The following is a 15,536-nucleotide window of genomic DNA, read 5'->3' on the forward strand; positions in this document are numbered from 1 at the left end:
GACACAACACCAACAAGACACAACACCACATACAAGAGACAAAGGAACACAAGACCAGGAACCGTAGTATAGTCTCAAGAAGTAGAAATTGGGGACAGAAAAGGGCAAAAGAGGGAAACTCAGCGCGAAGGCCGAGAAGTGGAGGAGGGAAGAAAAAAAGACGATGCGAAAGGGAGAACGAAGCTTATAACGGGGGGCGCCCTCGGGCCTCGCAGCTTCCTAATTACCAATGCTCGGAGTCGCGAAAGCGCGAGAAGGCCGAGGGCGAGGGCAGGGTCGTTCCTTCGGAATTTGGAAATCTTGAAGCTGTACTGGTACCGACGATGACCGTACCCCGGGTATGATACGGGGCTTTCCATAGGACAACGGGCATGCGTAGTCCGTTTTAGATGCTCTCAATTTGTGCTGCAGGGCCTCTGGGATCGGTATATCATGCAGTAGTTTGTGCTGGAGTGGTGTTAGTGCTAGGTGGGCTTGGCTTGTTGGGTGTCAGAGGCTTCCCGCGTACGAGACGGTACCTCTTCCTGGCCATAGCTTCCCATGCTGCGCAGAAGCAGACGCCGCTCGGCACGAACTCGCCGAGAATAAAGATACAAGGTTCAGCAGGAGCGTTTGCTTCGAGGTTGTTACCTGTTGTTGGTGGGTACAAGGATAAAACGGAAAGGAAACTTATAGTAGCTTCTAAGAATTGAATGTATGAAATAAAGTATCATTTGAATGCATGTGCTTATGTACATTATAGCCAGCTGAAGAGTTTGGACTTCAGTCCCAGTGCGGGAGCGAAGCAGCAGCACCGCTGTGCTGGCAATACAACTATAGATCAAACACGCTGGGTATCATGGAGACATAGAAGATAGTCTGACGAAGAACTCCCATGTAGGCCGAAGTGTCTTGTCACAGAGTTTTTTGTAGTACGGTATCGACGCATGCGGAGCTCGATGTGCCCGCGCCGAGATATATAACTGTGCGCCCGTAGTATGGTCTTTGCGGCACAGCCCTGGCAACCAATTGGGCTTATAGAGCCTGATCCAACCTGAGCCAGCGCTTGATGAAGCTATTCGGCGTTAACGAGCGTGATTTCGATATGTCGCCAAGGAAGGAGCCCTAACTGCCGTCGAGGCGTGTCACGTGACTGAGGTTATCCCAGCAACTCCATACTGAGATGATGGAGCACGCTGCGACGGCCAAGCCCAGCCATTCAGTCCATTTAACCCGCTGCGACAGAAATCGAGACAAGCCGCTCGCCGGTGGCTGAATTTCGCGGTAGCAACATGATCAAGCGACCTTTCGTCCCACGTTGCCGATACCACGTCCAACAACGCTGATGATGACATCGCCGCTATCATCATTGGCATCTCTCAGGCCCCAACCAGGGGCACCAAACTTAGCCAGATCTCTTGCCAGTTGAATCGAGCTCTCGTCTCCGACAATATCACGACCGACCTGGATTCGTCCAACGTCCTCAGAGCCCATGGTCATCAATCCGATCATGGTCGCAAAAGCCGCAGGTGAGACACATCCGCCCTTTGAGATCGTTTCTAGAAGTTGATACGCGCATTGTTTGCCGATATCCTCAGGCGGCTGACCGCCACTAGGAGGGCATGCCACGTCGGCGGAGAACAGGCAGCCAGTGGAGGATTCTGCGACAAGAGACAAGCCAAAACCGAGACCGAGCTTCTTCTTCGCCGACGGGTTATTCCTGTCGTTCGCGGGTACGAGCGGAGCCGAAGATACATCCGAGAAGATATAAGTGTCTGGGACAAGCGGGTTGAGAACACCACGGCAAGTATCGATCATTCTGGCATTGTTCGAGGCCGATACACCGACGGAGTATGCCACACCGCGCACTCTCTTGATCCTGCCAGCGTTCATCAGGTGTAGAGTCTTGGGTAGCCGAACTTGATGGCCGAAGACTAGCTGAACTTCACCACCACCACCTCTGCCGTTGGGACCAGGGTTTGATCGCTTGAGCACGCGCAACTCTATGTTGTTGAAGATACCAAACTGGTTGAAGAGCGGCAGGATCGCAGTTCGAACGCTGTCCACGGACATATCGCCGGTTGGGGTTGAGGAAGTGATCACACCGGGACCGGTAAAGAGAACCTTAATGGGGGCTTTGGAGAACGGCGCCATGAGACATAAAGGAATGAGGAAGTAGCTGACACCGCGAGTACACCCGGCTGGAATCTCATGTCTAATTACACCGCCGCTGCTGGCTCCAGCGCCAGAACCGCTGCCCGTGATCAAACCCGGTTTGAAGACAATAATCGTACCGGTGTACGAAATCTCCATTTGTGAGCCATTGGTGACGGCCTCGAGCAATCGAAGGAACGAAATTTCGTGCTGTGCAAGACCTGGGTTTGTAGGAGATGAAGGGCGAATTTGCGAGATGTGGACAGTGCGGCCGCTAAGAGCAGCAAACACCAGGCGGTAGACGAAGTTCTTGTGCGAAGTAAGTCGGATGGGAGGTTGCGAGGTCGCCATAGTTGCGATAATAAATCTTATCCAATGGCCTCGATCTGTTCGCGTATCAGCTGCCAATGCATGATCTTGAAAAACGAAACTCAAGAAAATCTTCCGGACAAGGGTTCTTCCGCGCCGGGTCCGGACATAAGATTAGCTATCCCCGGGATGTATGACCCGCTGATCACAGGGACGGTAGAACCTTAAACAGACACAAACAACATCTCAAGAGCTACAGTTGATATACACGAGATACGCACTCTCAGCCCAGCTTGCAACAACCGGAACAATGTTGCCTCCGGCGCTGAACATCCCCAAATGGTACCTTTTACCCTGACACCTCCCCAAGCACCCGCATATTACCTCTGGCCTTGAGTTGTACAGAATGAGCAATATCCCTGCGAGCCGCCTATATCTTGTTTCCACCTGATGTACAAGCCCTTGAAATATGGCTTCTGAGTTCGGGCCAACAGCTCCTGTTCTCACCTCTCAGTCGCGTTCCTGCTTCTATATGCAAGCCAGCGGATAGTTAGCAGATATCTACCGATCTACCCCTCCCCCGCGCACCCACCAACCCACTTTAAGAGCAAGCAAGCTAACAAACAATCTCCCCAGGCTCGAAGCCAACTCGCACCTCCTGCAACCTCCAGTAAACAACTACTGCGTCTACCACCCTTCCTCCCCCGCAACCTCCGGGTACACGGTGATGATAGTCGGCGGCCCAAACGCCCGCACTGACTACCACATCAACAGCACGCCGGAGTTATTTTACCAATACCGGGGATCGATGCTGCTGAAGACCGTGGACACGAGCACAAGCCCGCCGACGTTCCAAGACATCCCGATCCACGAGGGCTCGCTGTTCCTGCTGCCCGCTAACACGCCGCATTGCCCCGTTCGCTTTAAGGATACGGTTGGCGTTGTCATGGAGCAGCCGCGGCCTGAGAACGCGGAGGATGCGATGAGATGGTATTGTCAGAATAAGGAGTGCGGGCAGGTGGTTTGGGAGAAGAGGTTTGTGTGCACGGATTTGGGGACGCAGGTTAAGGAGGTTGTTGAGGAGTTTGCGGGGGATGAGGGGAGGAGGACGTGTAAGGGGTGCGGGACGGTCGCGGAGTCGAAGTTCAAGGAGGGTGAAGTGGTGCAGCCTCCTAGGGTTCCGGAGTAGATTTGTTGGCTGGAGCTGAAATGGGATACGATGAGACGAGACGCGATGATGAGATGACGAGACGAGACGATGAGATGAATATGAGTTAGCGAACAGTATACGTTACAGAATAAAGAGTCGTGGCGAGCATCATGTATATGTTACAATGGCTTCTAATTATCAATTATGGTGCCAGTGGCTAGTGATAGGATGGTATGTAGTATGCAAGGGAGAGGCCTCATAGGGCTCTAAGGGAGAGACGGATAGAGAGAAGAATAGTGACATAGACAAATAGGTCGAACCCACGATCTGAACATCGAAATCGGCAAAGATATCTGAGACAATGACCTTTAATAAAAGACAAAAGAAATATCACTAGTAAAACAAGCCATCCAAGCGGCCAAGCCGAATTGCAGTGCGAACTTGCTTCATCTGGTATATGGAACGGAGAGCGAGCAAAAGCAAAGCAGAAGCAAAAACCAAACACTTGTACATGGGTATGCATGCGGTACGGCCATGCGAGCCAACTAAGGGATGAGGAAAGCAAGGGCACAATTACAAGAGGTAAGAAAATAACGAACCCGCTAAAGCCAGTTTGGAGGGTAGCCATGTCATGTCACAGATGCGAGAAACGTTATTCAGGACCACGTATGTCACTGTCTCAGACGTTGACTGCATTCTAATCGTCAAACGGGCAGTCAATGCTCTCGTGTCCGTCGCGCTCGCAGAGAGCACACCATTTTGTGTCGTCAATCACTCCGCTGGCTTTGCCTGCGACAGGAGCCATGGACGACGTCAGTCCCACTCCACGAAGACCTTCGAGGACAACATCGCGGCCGGTCTTCTGGGAAGTGGTGCCTTGGCTGCGACTCGACGATGGGGAGTGTGCTGAAAGCTTCTCGTCGGCGTCGGCGAAGCTGTCGTCGTGTGAGTGTGAGGGCTCCTCCGGCTCATTGTGTTTGCTCTTGGCATCTGCGCCAAACATGTTGGTGCAGCTCAAGATGTCGTGGCCGCCAGTCTCGCAAATCTCACACCAGAGGGAACCGCCATCCTCCGAGCGAGTGTCGGATTCTTGCGTGTCGGATTCGTGCATCGTCTCCAGCCGAGCGGATGTGTCTGAGGCGCCGCGGCGGTGGGATTGGTATGATGGATATAGACCATCCTGCTGATCTTCGTCTTGCCAGTCGCCTGGAACAACGGTACGATCAGACAGCCGGTGTGCATGGTTAATGGTATGTCCATTGCTGATCTTCCCTACTGAGCTGGTGGGTTTGTGCTGCGTGTTAGCTTGCGTAATGGTAGAGCTTCGGTTGCGACCGTTCCCGTTGACCTGCATTTGCTGTAACTCGCGCTCGAGCTCCTCAATGCGGTATGTCTTGTGTTCGTTGGCTCTTTCGAACTCTTGGACCCGCTGCTCGAGATCAGCCACATGGTCTGCATTGTGATCTGGCCGGGGGCCAAATCCGTTCTGCTGCAACGCATGCAAGTCAGGATCACCCCTGCTCAAGGAATGGATAATTGCTTTCAGTCCGCGGATTTCGTCGTCCTTCTGCTCGAGCTCCCGCGAATGTCCGTCTGGGCTCATGTGACTCTCCCTAGGCGCACCGGAGTTGTCCCGTTCCTTTTTCAATTCCAGTTTCGTCCGTTCGACCTCACCACGTAGGAACTCCACCTCCGCTCTGGCCTCGGCTTCTCCGCGACGTGCATCTTCTAAGCCCTCCTCCAGCTCCGAGACTAGCTCTTCCAGCTGCTTGAGCTGTCGTGCAACCTCCTCAACATCCTCCCCGCGCTCCATCAATTCCTTGTTCTGCTGCATGAGCTCATCGATCCGCTGCTCATACACCCGCTCAGTCTCCGAAGCTGCCACCTCTAATGTGTCGAGCGTGCTCCTGAAGTCGGCGCGGTGCATGTCAAACTCCATAGTCAGTTGTGCAATACGTTCATTCTTCTCTCGTAGCTGGGCGCGAATCGACAACGCATCCGATCCCTCAAATTCCTCTAACATTTTCTGGAAATCTGATAGCGTATTTGCCTGTTCGTCTAGCTGTTTATCACGATCGAGGAGTTGCTTCTCCATAGCCTTAACCTGCTCTTTCAGATCTGATATCTCCGCTCCCATAGAGTTTCGCCCGAACTCCGAGGTTCTCGCTGAGGATGGGCCATCTTCAACACTGAAGCGGGAGGGCGGACGATCAGATGCGCGAGACGGTGCTTTGACGGGGCTGCGTGAAAAACCGTTGGAGGTAGGGGTCTTGGACGCGGCAGAGGGAGTTCGCAATCCCGACAGACTCAGCTTTGGTGGCGCGGTCACTCGCGGGGATTCCGGTCGGGGTAGAGAAGGGCGTCTCATCCGCGGAGGCCGAGGCATTGAGGCACCAGGGCCGATGGATTTGCTGAAGTTGACCGGGCGAGAAGGGGTCGTGGGAGGGTTCGAAACGGCGCGTCTAGTAACATATTTACTGTTGTTGAGGGGCACAAAGATACCTGACCCTGCCGTAGCAGTCGTAAAGTACTTCTTCCCGTTCACATCGCCACTGTTTTTTCCACGTTTGGCGTGTTCCGGAGCAAGCTCGATGCCCGCAAACCTGCCCGGCTTGCCGGTGACGACGCCGACGAATTTCACGGTGCCGTGCATTCCACCGGGGACGTCGACGAGGTCGCCGACCTGAATATCGTCCAAGGGCGCCATCGCGAGCGACGCTGTAGGAATTGTGAAGATGGGGATTGGCGAGGGGCGGGGCGAGTTGAAATAAAGAAAGAAGAACAGGAGGGGGAACGAAGGAAGGAAAATGAACGAAAGGGGAGGAAAAGGGATGGCAAAGAGTGGAGGCAGCAATAATGAACAGAATGATCAACGGGCAGTCATTCTGGAGCTGTAGGGCGTCTGGTGGGCTCTGGTCGGAGAAAACAGTGCTTCAACGGTGCCCAACAGGAATAAACAACAGGCACGCGTGAGCTGAGCCAGGAGGCAATGCAGGGGACTGAAACTCGAGTCTTGAGAGTCGACAAAGTCGCATCTAATTTAGTGTCGTCATGCGGATCTACTTAGAGTAGCGCAGGGACTAAACTCTTAGTCGTCTTAGTCTATCGTCTGCTGTTCTTATCTTCTTGATATTTTTCAGGAGTCCCGAGCCCGAACAACGCACGAACCACAGTACCATTCTCCCCGCAATATCAGGCACTTTTCAATGTTTCATGCTCCTATCGCCCGGGTTGTTTGTGCTACAGAATCAATCCCGCTGAACTATATTTAACTTCCTGTCAGGAGTCCCAAAGTCCAGATTCGTCCAATTTTCAAATTCCATCGGAGTCCACAGTTACCCGAGATCCCGATCTACTACTCCGTGAACAGTGCACTGATGCATCTCTCGGTATCCGGTAACCATCTAGATCCTACTGTTCTGACTCTCATTCGTAGACATTTTCAAATAATCAATGCGGCATCAGTCAAATCAGCTCAGAGCACGCTGTCGAGGCTCAGGAGGTGGCAATCGACCACAAAACTCAACAATACCAAAATGAACTTCCTGTCATTTGAGGGCTGGTTTGAGGTATTGCGCCTATTCAACGGTTGGCGTAAGCATTTGCGTTGACTCGTTAAACGATTTCGTAGAGTAAGTATGATCCATGATGCAAGGATATATATCTTTGGACCTCGGTTTAGTCGAGGAACAGAACATCCTTGGCAACAACAGGGCTCAATCAAACATTTCGTCACAGCTTCAGATTTTCTGGATGTGAATAAAGAGCAAAAGACACAGAGTATAACTTCGTATATCAATGCTACGATAAAGACTGAAGACTGAGGGGGCTGGCTTGGCCGTTGCTTGGGGCCAGTTGTCGCTCCCACTCCGCCTTCTGCTTCCGCCCGGCCCGTTGTCATGATCCCCTTCATGTGGAGCCAGTTCTCACCTGCTGCCTGCATCAACATCATACAGAAGAGCAGCGACTTCAAATATCTGAACCTATTCAATATATACTTTACAATTACTTGAAATGTTACATTGACCGTCATACATATCACCAACATGGCCCAATACTTCTTCGACCTCCTCTACAACTTTACAGATTGCTTGTGCTGCTTCCCCAACTCGCCGCAATTAAAGATCAACAACCGCAGCTTCAAACTGCTCCGGCTTCTGGGCGAAGTATGCGACACAAACCTATATTCATTGTTTGCTCGCTGACGTACATTCTAACAATAGGGAGGCTTTTCATACGTCTACCTTGTCCAGGATAAATCCACGTCCGAATTATTTGCGCTGAAGAAGATCCGATGCCCGTTCGGCCAGGAATCCGTGTCGCAAGCCTTGAAAGAGGTGGAGGCTTATAATCTGTTTACATCCGAGAGAAACATTATCCATTCGATCGACCACTGCGTCTCTACAGAGTCCGGCTCCAAGTTTCGCAGCGATGGCGGAGAGGCCGGTTCCAAGACAGTCTACATCCTCCTGCCCTACTACCAAAGAGGAAACCTGCAAGATGCAATCAACGCAAACCTTGTGAATCATACGCGATTCCCGGAAAAGCGCCTCATGGTCCTGATGCTTGGAGTCGCCCAGGCGATGCGCGCGATGCACCTGTATCGCGTCAAGAGTGGCTCCGCACCGACGCGCAAGGCCAAGGCTGTAAGGAGAGAGGGTGCAGACGCTGACGCAGATATGCGGATGGGTAAAGGGAAAGGCAGGGCTAGTCAGCCTGACGATGAGGGGGACTCGGAGAATGAACCGCTTATGGACGACGAAGTCACACAAAGTCAAGAAGGCGTTGAGGATGGAAACCTTCGCCCTTATGCTCACCGAGACATCAAACCTGGTATGTTTTACCTTTGCAAAATTGGTTCCTTATGCTGACCATTCAGGCAATATTATGATAGATGACGATGGCCAAAGCCCAATTCTGATGGATCTCGGATCGCTCGCGCCTAGCCCAATCGCAATCACCTCCCGCTCGCTCGCCCTGGCCGTCCAAGATACCGCTGCAGAGCACAGCACAATGCCGTACCGAGCACCGGAACTCTTCGACGTCAAGACCGGATCGATTATTGACACGAAAGTGGATATCTGGTCCTTGGGCTGCACACTTTACGCCTGCTTAGTAGGCAAGAGTCCTTTCGAAGCTCGGAGCGAAGAAACAGGGGGTAGTTTGAGCATGTGTGTCCTAGGCGGAGACTGGAGGTTCCCCGACGAAAAGTCCGGAGCAACCAAGGGCAAAGGCAAAGCTGGCGAGGAGCCGAAGCAGGATAGTGCCACTTCTATCAGCGCCCCCATCAAGGAGGTTGTGCGCCGGTGCTTGCAGGTCGAGCCCGCCGACCGTCCTGACATTGACGAGCTGATTCAATTGCTCAAGGAGGTCATAAGGGAGCTGCCGGATGATGATGTGGTGGGTTAAGTTGACTTGATAGTTAATACCTGGCGCGATTCTATTCTTACATCACGTTCGTTGCGTCCTCTAGCTGTTAGATAACCTTGCTTTGCTAGTACTGATCACCAATGTGTACATTACCTCTACCGAACACATATTCTATTGGATTCGTTGATGTCTCTTTCGAACCTTGGTAAAAGATAAGGGCCTCGGAAGTGACATCTGCTCTCTCCAACTCCAACTTCCCTAGCCAGAAAAAGAAAGTCCAACACCCCTCATCCAATGGAACAGAACCCACATTCCATGCGGGGAAACGTGATGACGAGCCATGTCTCCTGTCTTATCATTGTCTTCTTGATAAGTACGTCCCTAAATGCTGACGTAGATAACGATTTGGGGACGCAGCCTCAAGCTGACACCCTCAGAGCTTATCGGAGAAATGGTTTCCTGCCGTGGTAATGTTTATACTCCGATGTCTCCCTTGCGGCTGCCCCTCGTCAATCATTCTTTTTCATGTACCGTTACCGTCAGACAGCCTAGACTTGCAGCAGCATGTCACCAACCATCGATCGAGATGCTATCCCCGGCACCTTTACTCTCATAGATGAGAACCACGTCCTGTCAACCCGCCACCTCGAGTCGGGAGACCGCGACATCGTTCTCGTTCCCGAGCCATCCAATAACGCAGACGACCCACTGAACTGGTCGCCGCGGCGGAAACTACTGTCTACATTTTGCGTGAGCGTGTGAGTTGAACGGGCCGGATCAGCAGGTCCCGTATTGGGTCTAACTGTGACTAGCTATACCCTCTTTGCTGGCATTGCTTGCGCGAATGTCTACTCGGTCCTGACCCAGCTGTCTGATGAAACCGGGGTCTCGGTCAACACGTTGAATGAGGGAACGGGGTACATGTTCTTGCTGGCGGGCTGGGGGTTGCTGTTCTGGCAGCCTTTGGCTTTGCAATATGGCAAGCGGATGGCTTATTTGCTTTCGCTTGCGGGGATGGTGGTAAGTCTGCACCGTTTTGAGGCCCCCAATTAGTTGCTGACATGATGAGCAGGGAACTAGCGTCTGGGGGTATGTCTACCCTCCTGTTCTTGGAGACATGCTTACAGATTGGCAGACCCTACGTGAAGAGCAACGGAGAATGGATCGCTAGAAGTGTCGTAACGGGCTTCTTCCTGGCACCTATTGAGGCTCTTCCGGAGGTGTCCGTCACTGATGTGGTATGTTTTCGAGGGAAGCTTCGTTTATCAATCCGGCTAACTATATAGTACTTCACACATGAGCGAGGAACATACATGGGTCTGTACGCTTTCTTCCTCGCCGGCAGCAACTACTTTGCACCAGTGATATGTGGGTTCATTGCGGAATACCACGGTTGGCAATGGGTGTTCTACTGGCCAGCCATCTTCTGCGGCGCGTCTATGATCGTCCTCTTTTTCCTCATGGAGGAAACCAACTATGTACGGGAGAGTCCTAGCATGTCAGAACATGCTCCGATCGTACCTTCGCCGATCGAAAACGAAGACAAAACGAACGAGAAAATCTTGTTGCCGTCGACCCCGTCCAGCCATAGCCCCAGTGACCCGGAGGTGGGAGTGGTGTATAACAAGAAGACATATGTGCAGAAGCTCTCCATATTGGGGCCGCGCCAGGCGAGGAACAACATGTTTCGCCGCACCTGGCAGACGATATACTACCTGAGCTGGCCGGTGATATTCTACGCAGGGTGCGTATGCCAGTGCTACTACTGGGCGAGACTGACTCTATCTAGGTTCTCATACGGGTCGTACCTCATTTGGTTCAATGTTTTGAACGGCACTGCGTCTTTAATCTTGGGTTCTGCACCGTACAACTTCAGGTCCGTACAATGCCTGCCCAGTTTATGCTAACCTAAAGCTGACTTCGTCAGTTCGTCAATGGTCGGCCTCAGCTATCTAGCCTGCTGCTTAGGTGTTATCCTCGGGTGAGCAGCCTCTCCAGCACCATTTCAGCCTAATACTAAACATAGCAGCTCCCTCTTCACCGGCCGCTTCAGCGACTATCTCACTCTAAAACTGGCTCGCCGCAATGTCGGTGTCATGGAAGCCGAGCACCGTCTATACCCCTTCGCCTTATGTCTGATCCTCGTCCCAGCATCCCTAATTCTATGGGGCGTCGGCGCCGCACACGGCATCCATTGGTTCGGGCTGCTGGTTGCAATGTGCCTGCTAGCACTCACAAACACGGCGGGCATTACGCTGAGCGTAAACTACCTTGTCGACAGCTATCGCGAGCTCAGCGGGGACGCGATGGCGACTGTCATACTGGTACGAAACACCATGTCTTTTGCCATGGGTTATGGGATTACGCCCTGGGTTGAAGGACTGGGGTACCAGGATTGTTTTGTCTCCGCGGCCTTTGTGGGGTTGGCTTGTTCTGCTGTTTTCCTGGTTATGGTGAAATGGGGGAAGGGCTTTAGGGTCAGGAGCCGCGAGAGGTATTGGAGGATTGTGCAGGAGAACTGGGAGAGAGGGATGGGTGGAGGGCATTAGCCGATAAAGTCCTGATTGCAACGATGGGATGGGACGGGACGGTGAGAGACGGAGTAGAACTCCGTAGTCTAGTACGAACTATCGATATCTAGGTTAGCCTATAACACGAGGCAACGACTACGTGGCTAATAAAGTTGAGTCGATAGGATGGTTCCACTAGGCCAATAAGGGACTGATGCTTGAAGCCAAAGAGGCGGAGCTAACGGGCGGAGGCTGCGCCTTCCTAAAGTATCGAAATTGAGGCTATACATTTAGGTGCCTGCATTACGGAGAATGTTCATTCCATGCTCTAAGCACCCAGCCACTAAGAGCTGAGGCCCTGACAGGCTGACAATCACTATGATTCATACCCACGGTGTTGCCGTATGAACATAACCCAAGCATACCGAGCAACTCTTATCGAGTCTTGACCCGTCCCCCTTCTATGGTTGTTTGTCTTTGGCAGTGTCTTAGCACTGCAGCCGGAGTCACTGCCAATTTGAGTGATGACGACGATGATCAGAGTCTTTGCTGTCACGAGCCTCCGGAAGCACTGCCCAATTCTCCCACAAGTCAGGGCCTCTCCCTCTCCACCAACATCAAGATCCATCGTGATTCATTCTCTCCTGCACAGCTAATGCTTGCTAGTTTCGTTTGACACCGCTCCTTAACCTCCGTACCCGCCGAGTCGCCGCATTTCCTCCAACAAAGTTAGGCTGTCTTCAGCCTTAGGATCCTGGGGCCTTGGCATACCAGCGCCGTGGCTGCTGCTCAAGGAGTGGCTGTGCCGCTGCAGGTGAATGGATGATGGAGATGAGCATAGCCACGAGCCGGACGCATTAAATGTTGATTCGGGCCCCCGTCCTACCCCAACTGTGGATTCCCAAACAATCGAGACTAGGCAGGATGGTTGGCGTACCAGGACGGTCGAAAGCATGCGTGACTTGTTTGAAGCGGAAGAAGCGAGTACGTTTGTATCGCAGACCTTTGGATGGATATCTAACATTGTTCCAACAGTGTGACCTAGAAAAGCCGACCTGCGGCACCTGTCGCAAAGCGCGTGTCGAGTGCGGCGGATACGACCGCCCCCGCATATTCGTCAACAACACTATCGAGAAACAGAGCCAACTGATCCTCAAAAAGTCTAAGAGTACGAGTACTCGGTTCGATCACGAGGATGGCCATGCTTCCTCCTTCTCTTCCAGTGGCAGTGATGTTGCTCTCCTGCCTAGGCTAGCGCGCTCTGCCTATCAAGCTAGGTACATAGAACTGTTCTGGCGGATATACTTGCCCAACGGCAAGGCGTTGTCAATTGAGGTGACACAGATAGCATTGGGCAAATGGATTGATGCCATACATGACTTGCACGACTCGGAACCTGCGTTGAAGAAGGCACTTTTGGCTATGTCACTTGCGACGGTGGGCAAGCAGGAGAACAATCGATATCTCAAGGAAGAAGGGAGGAGGCTCTATACGAGCTCGCTACAGAGTATGGCGGTTGCATTGAAGGATCCACGGAGGGCAACTAGTGATGCTACCTGGACGGCTGTTCGGTTGTCTAGCTTCTTCGAGGTAAGCCAAAGAGCAACTAGGAATTCATAATGCTCATTGTTGCCGGCAGTCGTGCTTTGGCCAGAATGATGGCGACGTGAAACAGGTTCGCAGCTGGCAAGCACACAACGATGGAGATATTGCCTTAATTTCAGCGCGGTCTCCGTACTCGTTCATATCCGGCCATGCCCACGATCTGTTCGCGGATGGGCGGTCAAATCTGGTGAGCTGCTTGCAAAAATCTAATACAACCTGGCATTAACGATACAGATAATGCACTGCCTCCGCCAAAGAAAGAGATGCTTTCTGGCCGACGCCGACTGGAAGTCAATACCCTGGCTCCAGCGAGAAAAGAACCCTCGAGACTACCTCATGGACATCCTCGTCGACCTGACTGGCCTCTTCGAAGAACTAGACAACATGAACGTACTCCCTAAGTCAGACATCTTCGAAAGAGAATTCGCACGGCAAAGCCTCTTAGATGGATTTCTCCAAATACATCAAGATTTACTAACATGGCAACTTCTACACGCACCGGACTTTGAACCGCTCGACGAGGTTCCCTACAGTCTCCTCCCGCGCCACATCGCAGGTGCCCATCTGATGACAACCTTCTGGGCCTCTGTCATTGTGATCACAAGCAATATCCAAGCACTTTGCGTTTCAGATGAAGAGTTTGATCCAACCTTTGATCTCGATGCCTGCTGCGCAAACATGATTCGCACGTTTCCACTCTTCATCCACCCATCTTTAGGGCTTTTCCGGACCCATGTCGCTCCTTTCCCGTTCACCGTTGCACTGCACTATCTTTGCGCCGCCGGACCTCAGAAACTAGTTGAGGAGAGGCGGATTTTCGCAGACTGTCTTTACGATCCTGCTCTGTCCGGCGTGCAGCAGTTTATTTCCAACATGAAAGACGAGATCCCGGGGGAGTTCTTACATTGACCTAGCCCCAATGCCATTTACGCCTAATCAACAAGATAGATCGTCCCATCTTCCCGATACCCAATCTCCCTTACCTTAACGTTCCTCAAGTGACTCTGGCCCTTTGAGATCTCACAATCATGATAGAACAACCACCATTTCCCCTCAAACTCTACAATCGAATGGTGCGTCGTCCATCCCAACACCGGCTCAAGAATTCGCCCGCGGTACGTAAACGGTCCCCATGACGAGTCGCTAGTCGCGTAAACAAGATAGTGCGTGTCACCAGTCGAGTATGAGAAGTAGTACGTCCCGTTGTACTTGTGCATCCAAGCCGCCTCGAAAAAGCGTCTGTCATGGTCGTCCGCCGCAAGCGGTTCTCCAGATTCATCAAGGATAACGAGCGGGCGAACAGGCGACGCAAGCTCCGTCATCGACTGCGAGAGCTTTGAAACGAGAGGCGAGAGCGCAGACACTCCGGGTCCAGTCGGCTCCTTGCCATCTTTGTCATACGTCCACTGCCCATCCTCATCCCGAACCCAACTCTGCAACTGCCCACCCCACAACCCCCCAAAATAGATAAACGCTTCTTTCCCATCCCCATCCCCACTCTCAGCATTCTCATCCACAAACACCGCCGGGTCAATACTAAAAGCCCCCTGCAACCACGACTTCTCCGCAACAAACGGCCCAGCGGGACTCTCCCCAACCGCAACACCAATCCGGAATAGACCCTCTTTATCTCTGGCGGGAAAGAACAGGTAGCATTTCCCATTCCTCTCCGCGGCATCAGGCGCCCAGAGCTGCTTTGAGGCCCAGGAGACTTGCTCGGTTTTCAGAACGGTGCCGTGATCTGTTACGGCGATTTGCTCTGATGCGTTCGGGGTGAGTGTGTCCAGTGAGAAGACGTGGTAGTCGGCCATGTCGTACTGGTCGCCATTGTCGTTTGAGGCGATGCCCGTGTCGCGGTCGTGCGAGGGGTAGATGTAGAGTTTGTTGCCGAAGACGTGGGCTGAGGGGTCGGCTGTGTAGAGGTGTGTGATTAGGGGTTTAGGGTCGGGCATTTTGACTGTTGATCCGGTACGAAAGAGGTTGCTGGTGTTTGTGTTGGGTTGATTCGAGTCCGAGTCGAGCTGTTTGGTGATTGTATCTAGGTAGAATCTTGGTAGTGTGGAGGAGAGGCGCCGGCTTGTTGTGTCTTATATGGAAGGATATATGGTAGGCATGAGGAATCGAGTACTCACCTTGAGCCGGAGTTCTACCGTTGTTGTAGGCGTCAAGGAGCATTCTATTTACCCGCCGGCTAAATTACGCACAAGGAAGCTAGTTTAAGATGAATGCAGGCGGCTGGATCGGACGGGAGATTAGAATAATCCAAATCTGAAACGGAGCTTCTTCCACGGTTTTGAGATGCCTAGCTTTGTTGACTTTTGCCGAGAATAGTAGGGTGTATAGAAAAACTGAAATTCAACTGCTTTATAGCCGGTTGACTAATGAGAAGGTAACTTAGTTATGTGCAACTGTTATTAATTATTCCATTAGATGCTGCCAATATTTTGTATATGAGATAT

The 15,536-nt window shown here is 52.2% G+C and overlaps 6 protein-coding genes across 6 annotated transcripts; 3 read left to right on the forward strand and 3 right to left on the reverse strand.

Moving 5' to 3' along the window:
- Positions 1-688: 688 nt before the first annotated feature.
- On the reverse strand, positions 689-2,517 carry BDW74DRAFT_158026 (RNA 3'-terminal phosphate cyclase-like protein). Its single transcript, XM_073725242.1, has one exon. The coding sequence runs from the start codon at positions 2,482-2,484 to the stop codon at positions 1,276-1,278; it is 1,209 nt and encodes a 402-aa protein (XP_073581286.1). The 5' UTR covers positions 2,485-2,517; the 3' UTR covers positions 689-1,275.
- Positions 2,518-2,685: 168 nt separating this feature from the next.
- On the forward strand, positions 2,686-3,960 carry BDW74DRAFT_60648 (3-hydroxyanthranilate 3,4-dioxygenase). Its single transcript, XM_073733274.1, has 2 exons — positions 2,686-2,784; positions 3,079-3,960. The coding sequence occupies exons 1-2, from the start codon at positions 2,753-2,755 to the stop codon at positions 3,629-3,631; spliced, it is 585 nt and encodes a 194-aa protein (XP_073581287.1). The 5' UTR covers positions 2,686-2,752; the 3' UTR covers positions 3,632-3,960.
- BDW74DRAFT_60649 (CAP-Gly domain containing linker protein BIK1) lies at positions 3,961-6,386 on the reverse strand. Its single transcript, XM_073733275.1, has one exon. The coding sequence runs from the start codon at positions 6,297-6,299 to the stop codon at positions 4,290-4,292; it is 2,010 nt and encodes a 669-aa protein (XP_073581288.1). The 5' UTR covers positions 6,300-6,386; the 3' UTR covers positions 3,961-4,289.
- Positions 6,387-7,638: 1,252 nt separating this feature from the next.
- Positions 7,639-11,511, forward strand: BDW74DRAFT_169459 (putative serine/threonine protein kinase ENV7; the record flags this gene model as incomplete). Its single annotated transcript, XM_073726992.1, has 10 exons — positions 7,639-7,758; positions 7,816-8,425; positions 8,472-8,992; positions 9,515-9,720; positions 9,775-9,982; positions 10,035-10,051; positions 10,098-10,200; positions 10,249-10,710; positions 10,752-10,816; positions 10,989-11,511. The coding sequence occupies 10 exons, from the start codon at positions 7,639-7,641 to the stop codon at positions 11,509-11,511; spliced, it is 2,835 nt and encodes a 944-aa protein (XP_073581289.1).
- Positions 11,512-12,396: 885 nt separating this feature from the next.
- Positions 12,397-13,986, forward strand: BDW74DRAFT_180668 (Zn(II)2Cys6 transcription factor domain-containing protein; the record flags this gene model as incomplete). The annotated part of the gene is made up of 4 exons (XM_073729799.1): positions 12,397-12,456; positions 12,508-13,062; positions 13,112-13,264; positions 13,312-13,986. 4 exons carry the CDS (start codon positions 12,397-12,399, stop codon positions 13,984-13,986), a joined length of 1,443 nt encoding a protein of 480 aa, XP_073581290.1.
- A 12-nt stretch (positions 13,987-13,998) lies between these two features.
- Positions 13,999-15,461, reverse strand: BDW74DRAFT_60690 (glycoside hydrolase family 43 protein). The gene has a single exon (XM_073733276.1). The coding sequence runs from the start codon at positions 15,027-15,029 to the stop codon at positions 14,010-14,012; it is 1,020 nt and encodes a 339-aa protein (XP_073581291.1). The 5' UTR covers positions 15,030-15,461; the 3' UTR covers positions 13,999-14,009.
- Positions 15,462-15,536: the final 75 nt, after the last annotated feature.

Source organism: Aspergillus multicolor, assembly GCF_047715735.1.
Source record: "Aspergillus multicolor strain CBS 133.54 unplaced genomic scaffold BDW74scaffold_23, whole genome shotgun sequence".
Lineage (NCBI taxonomy): Eukaryota > Fungi > Ascomycota > Eurotiomycetes > Eurotiales > Aspergillaceae > Aspergillus > Aspergillus multicolor.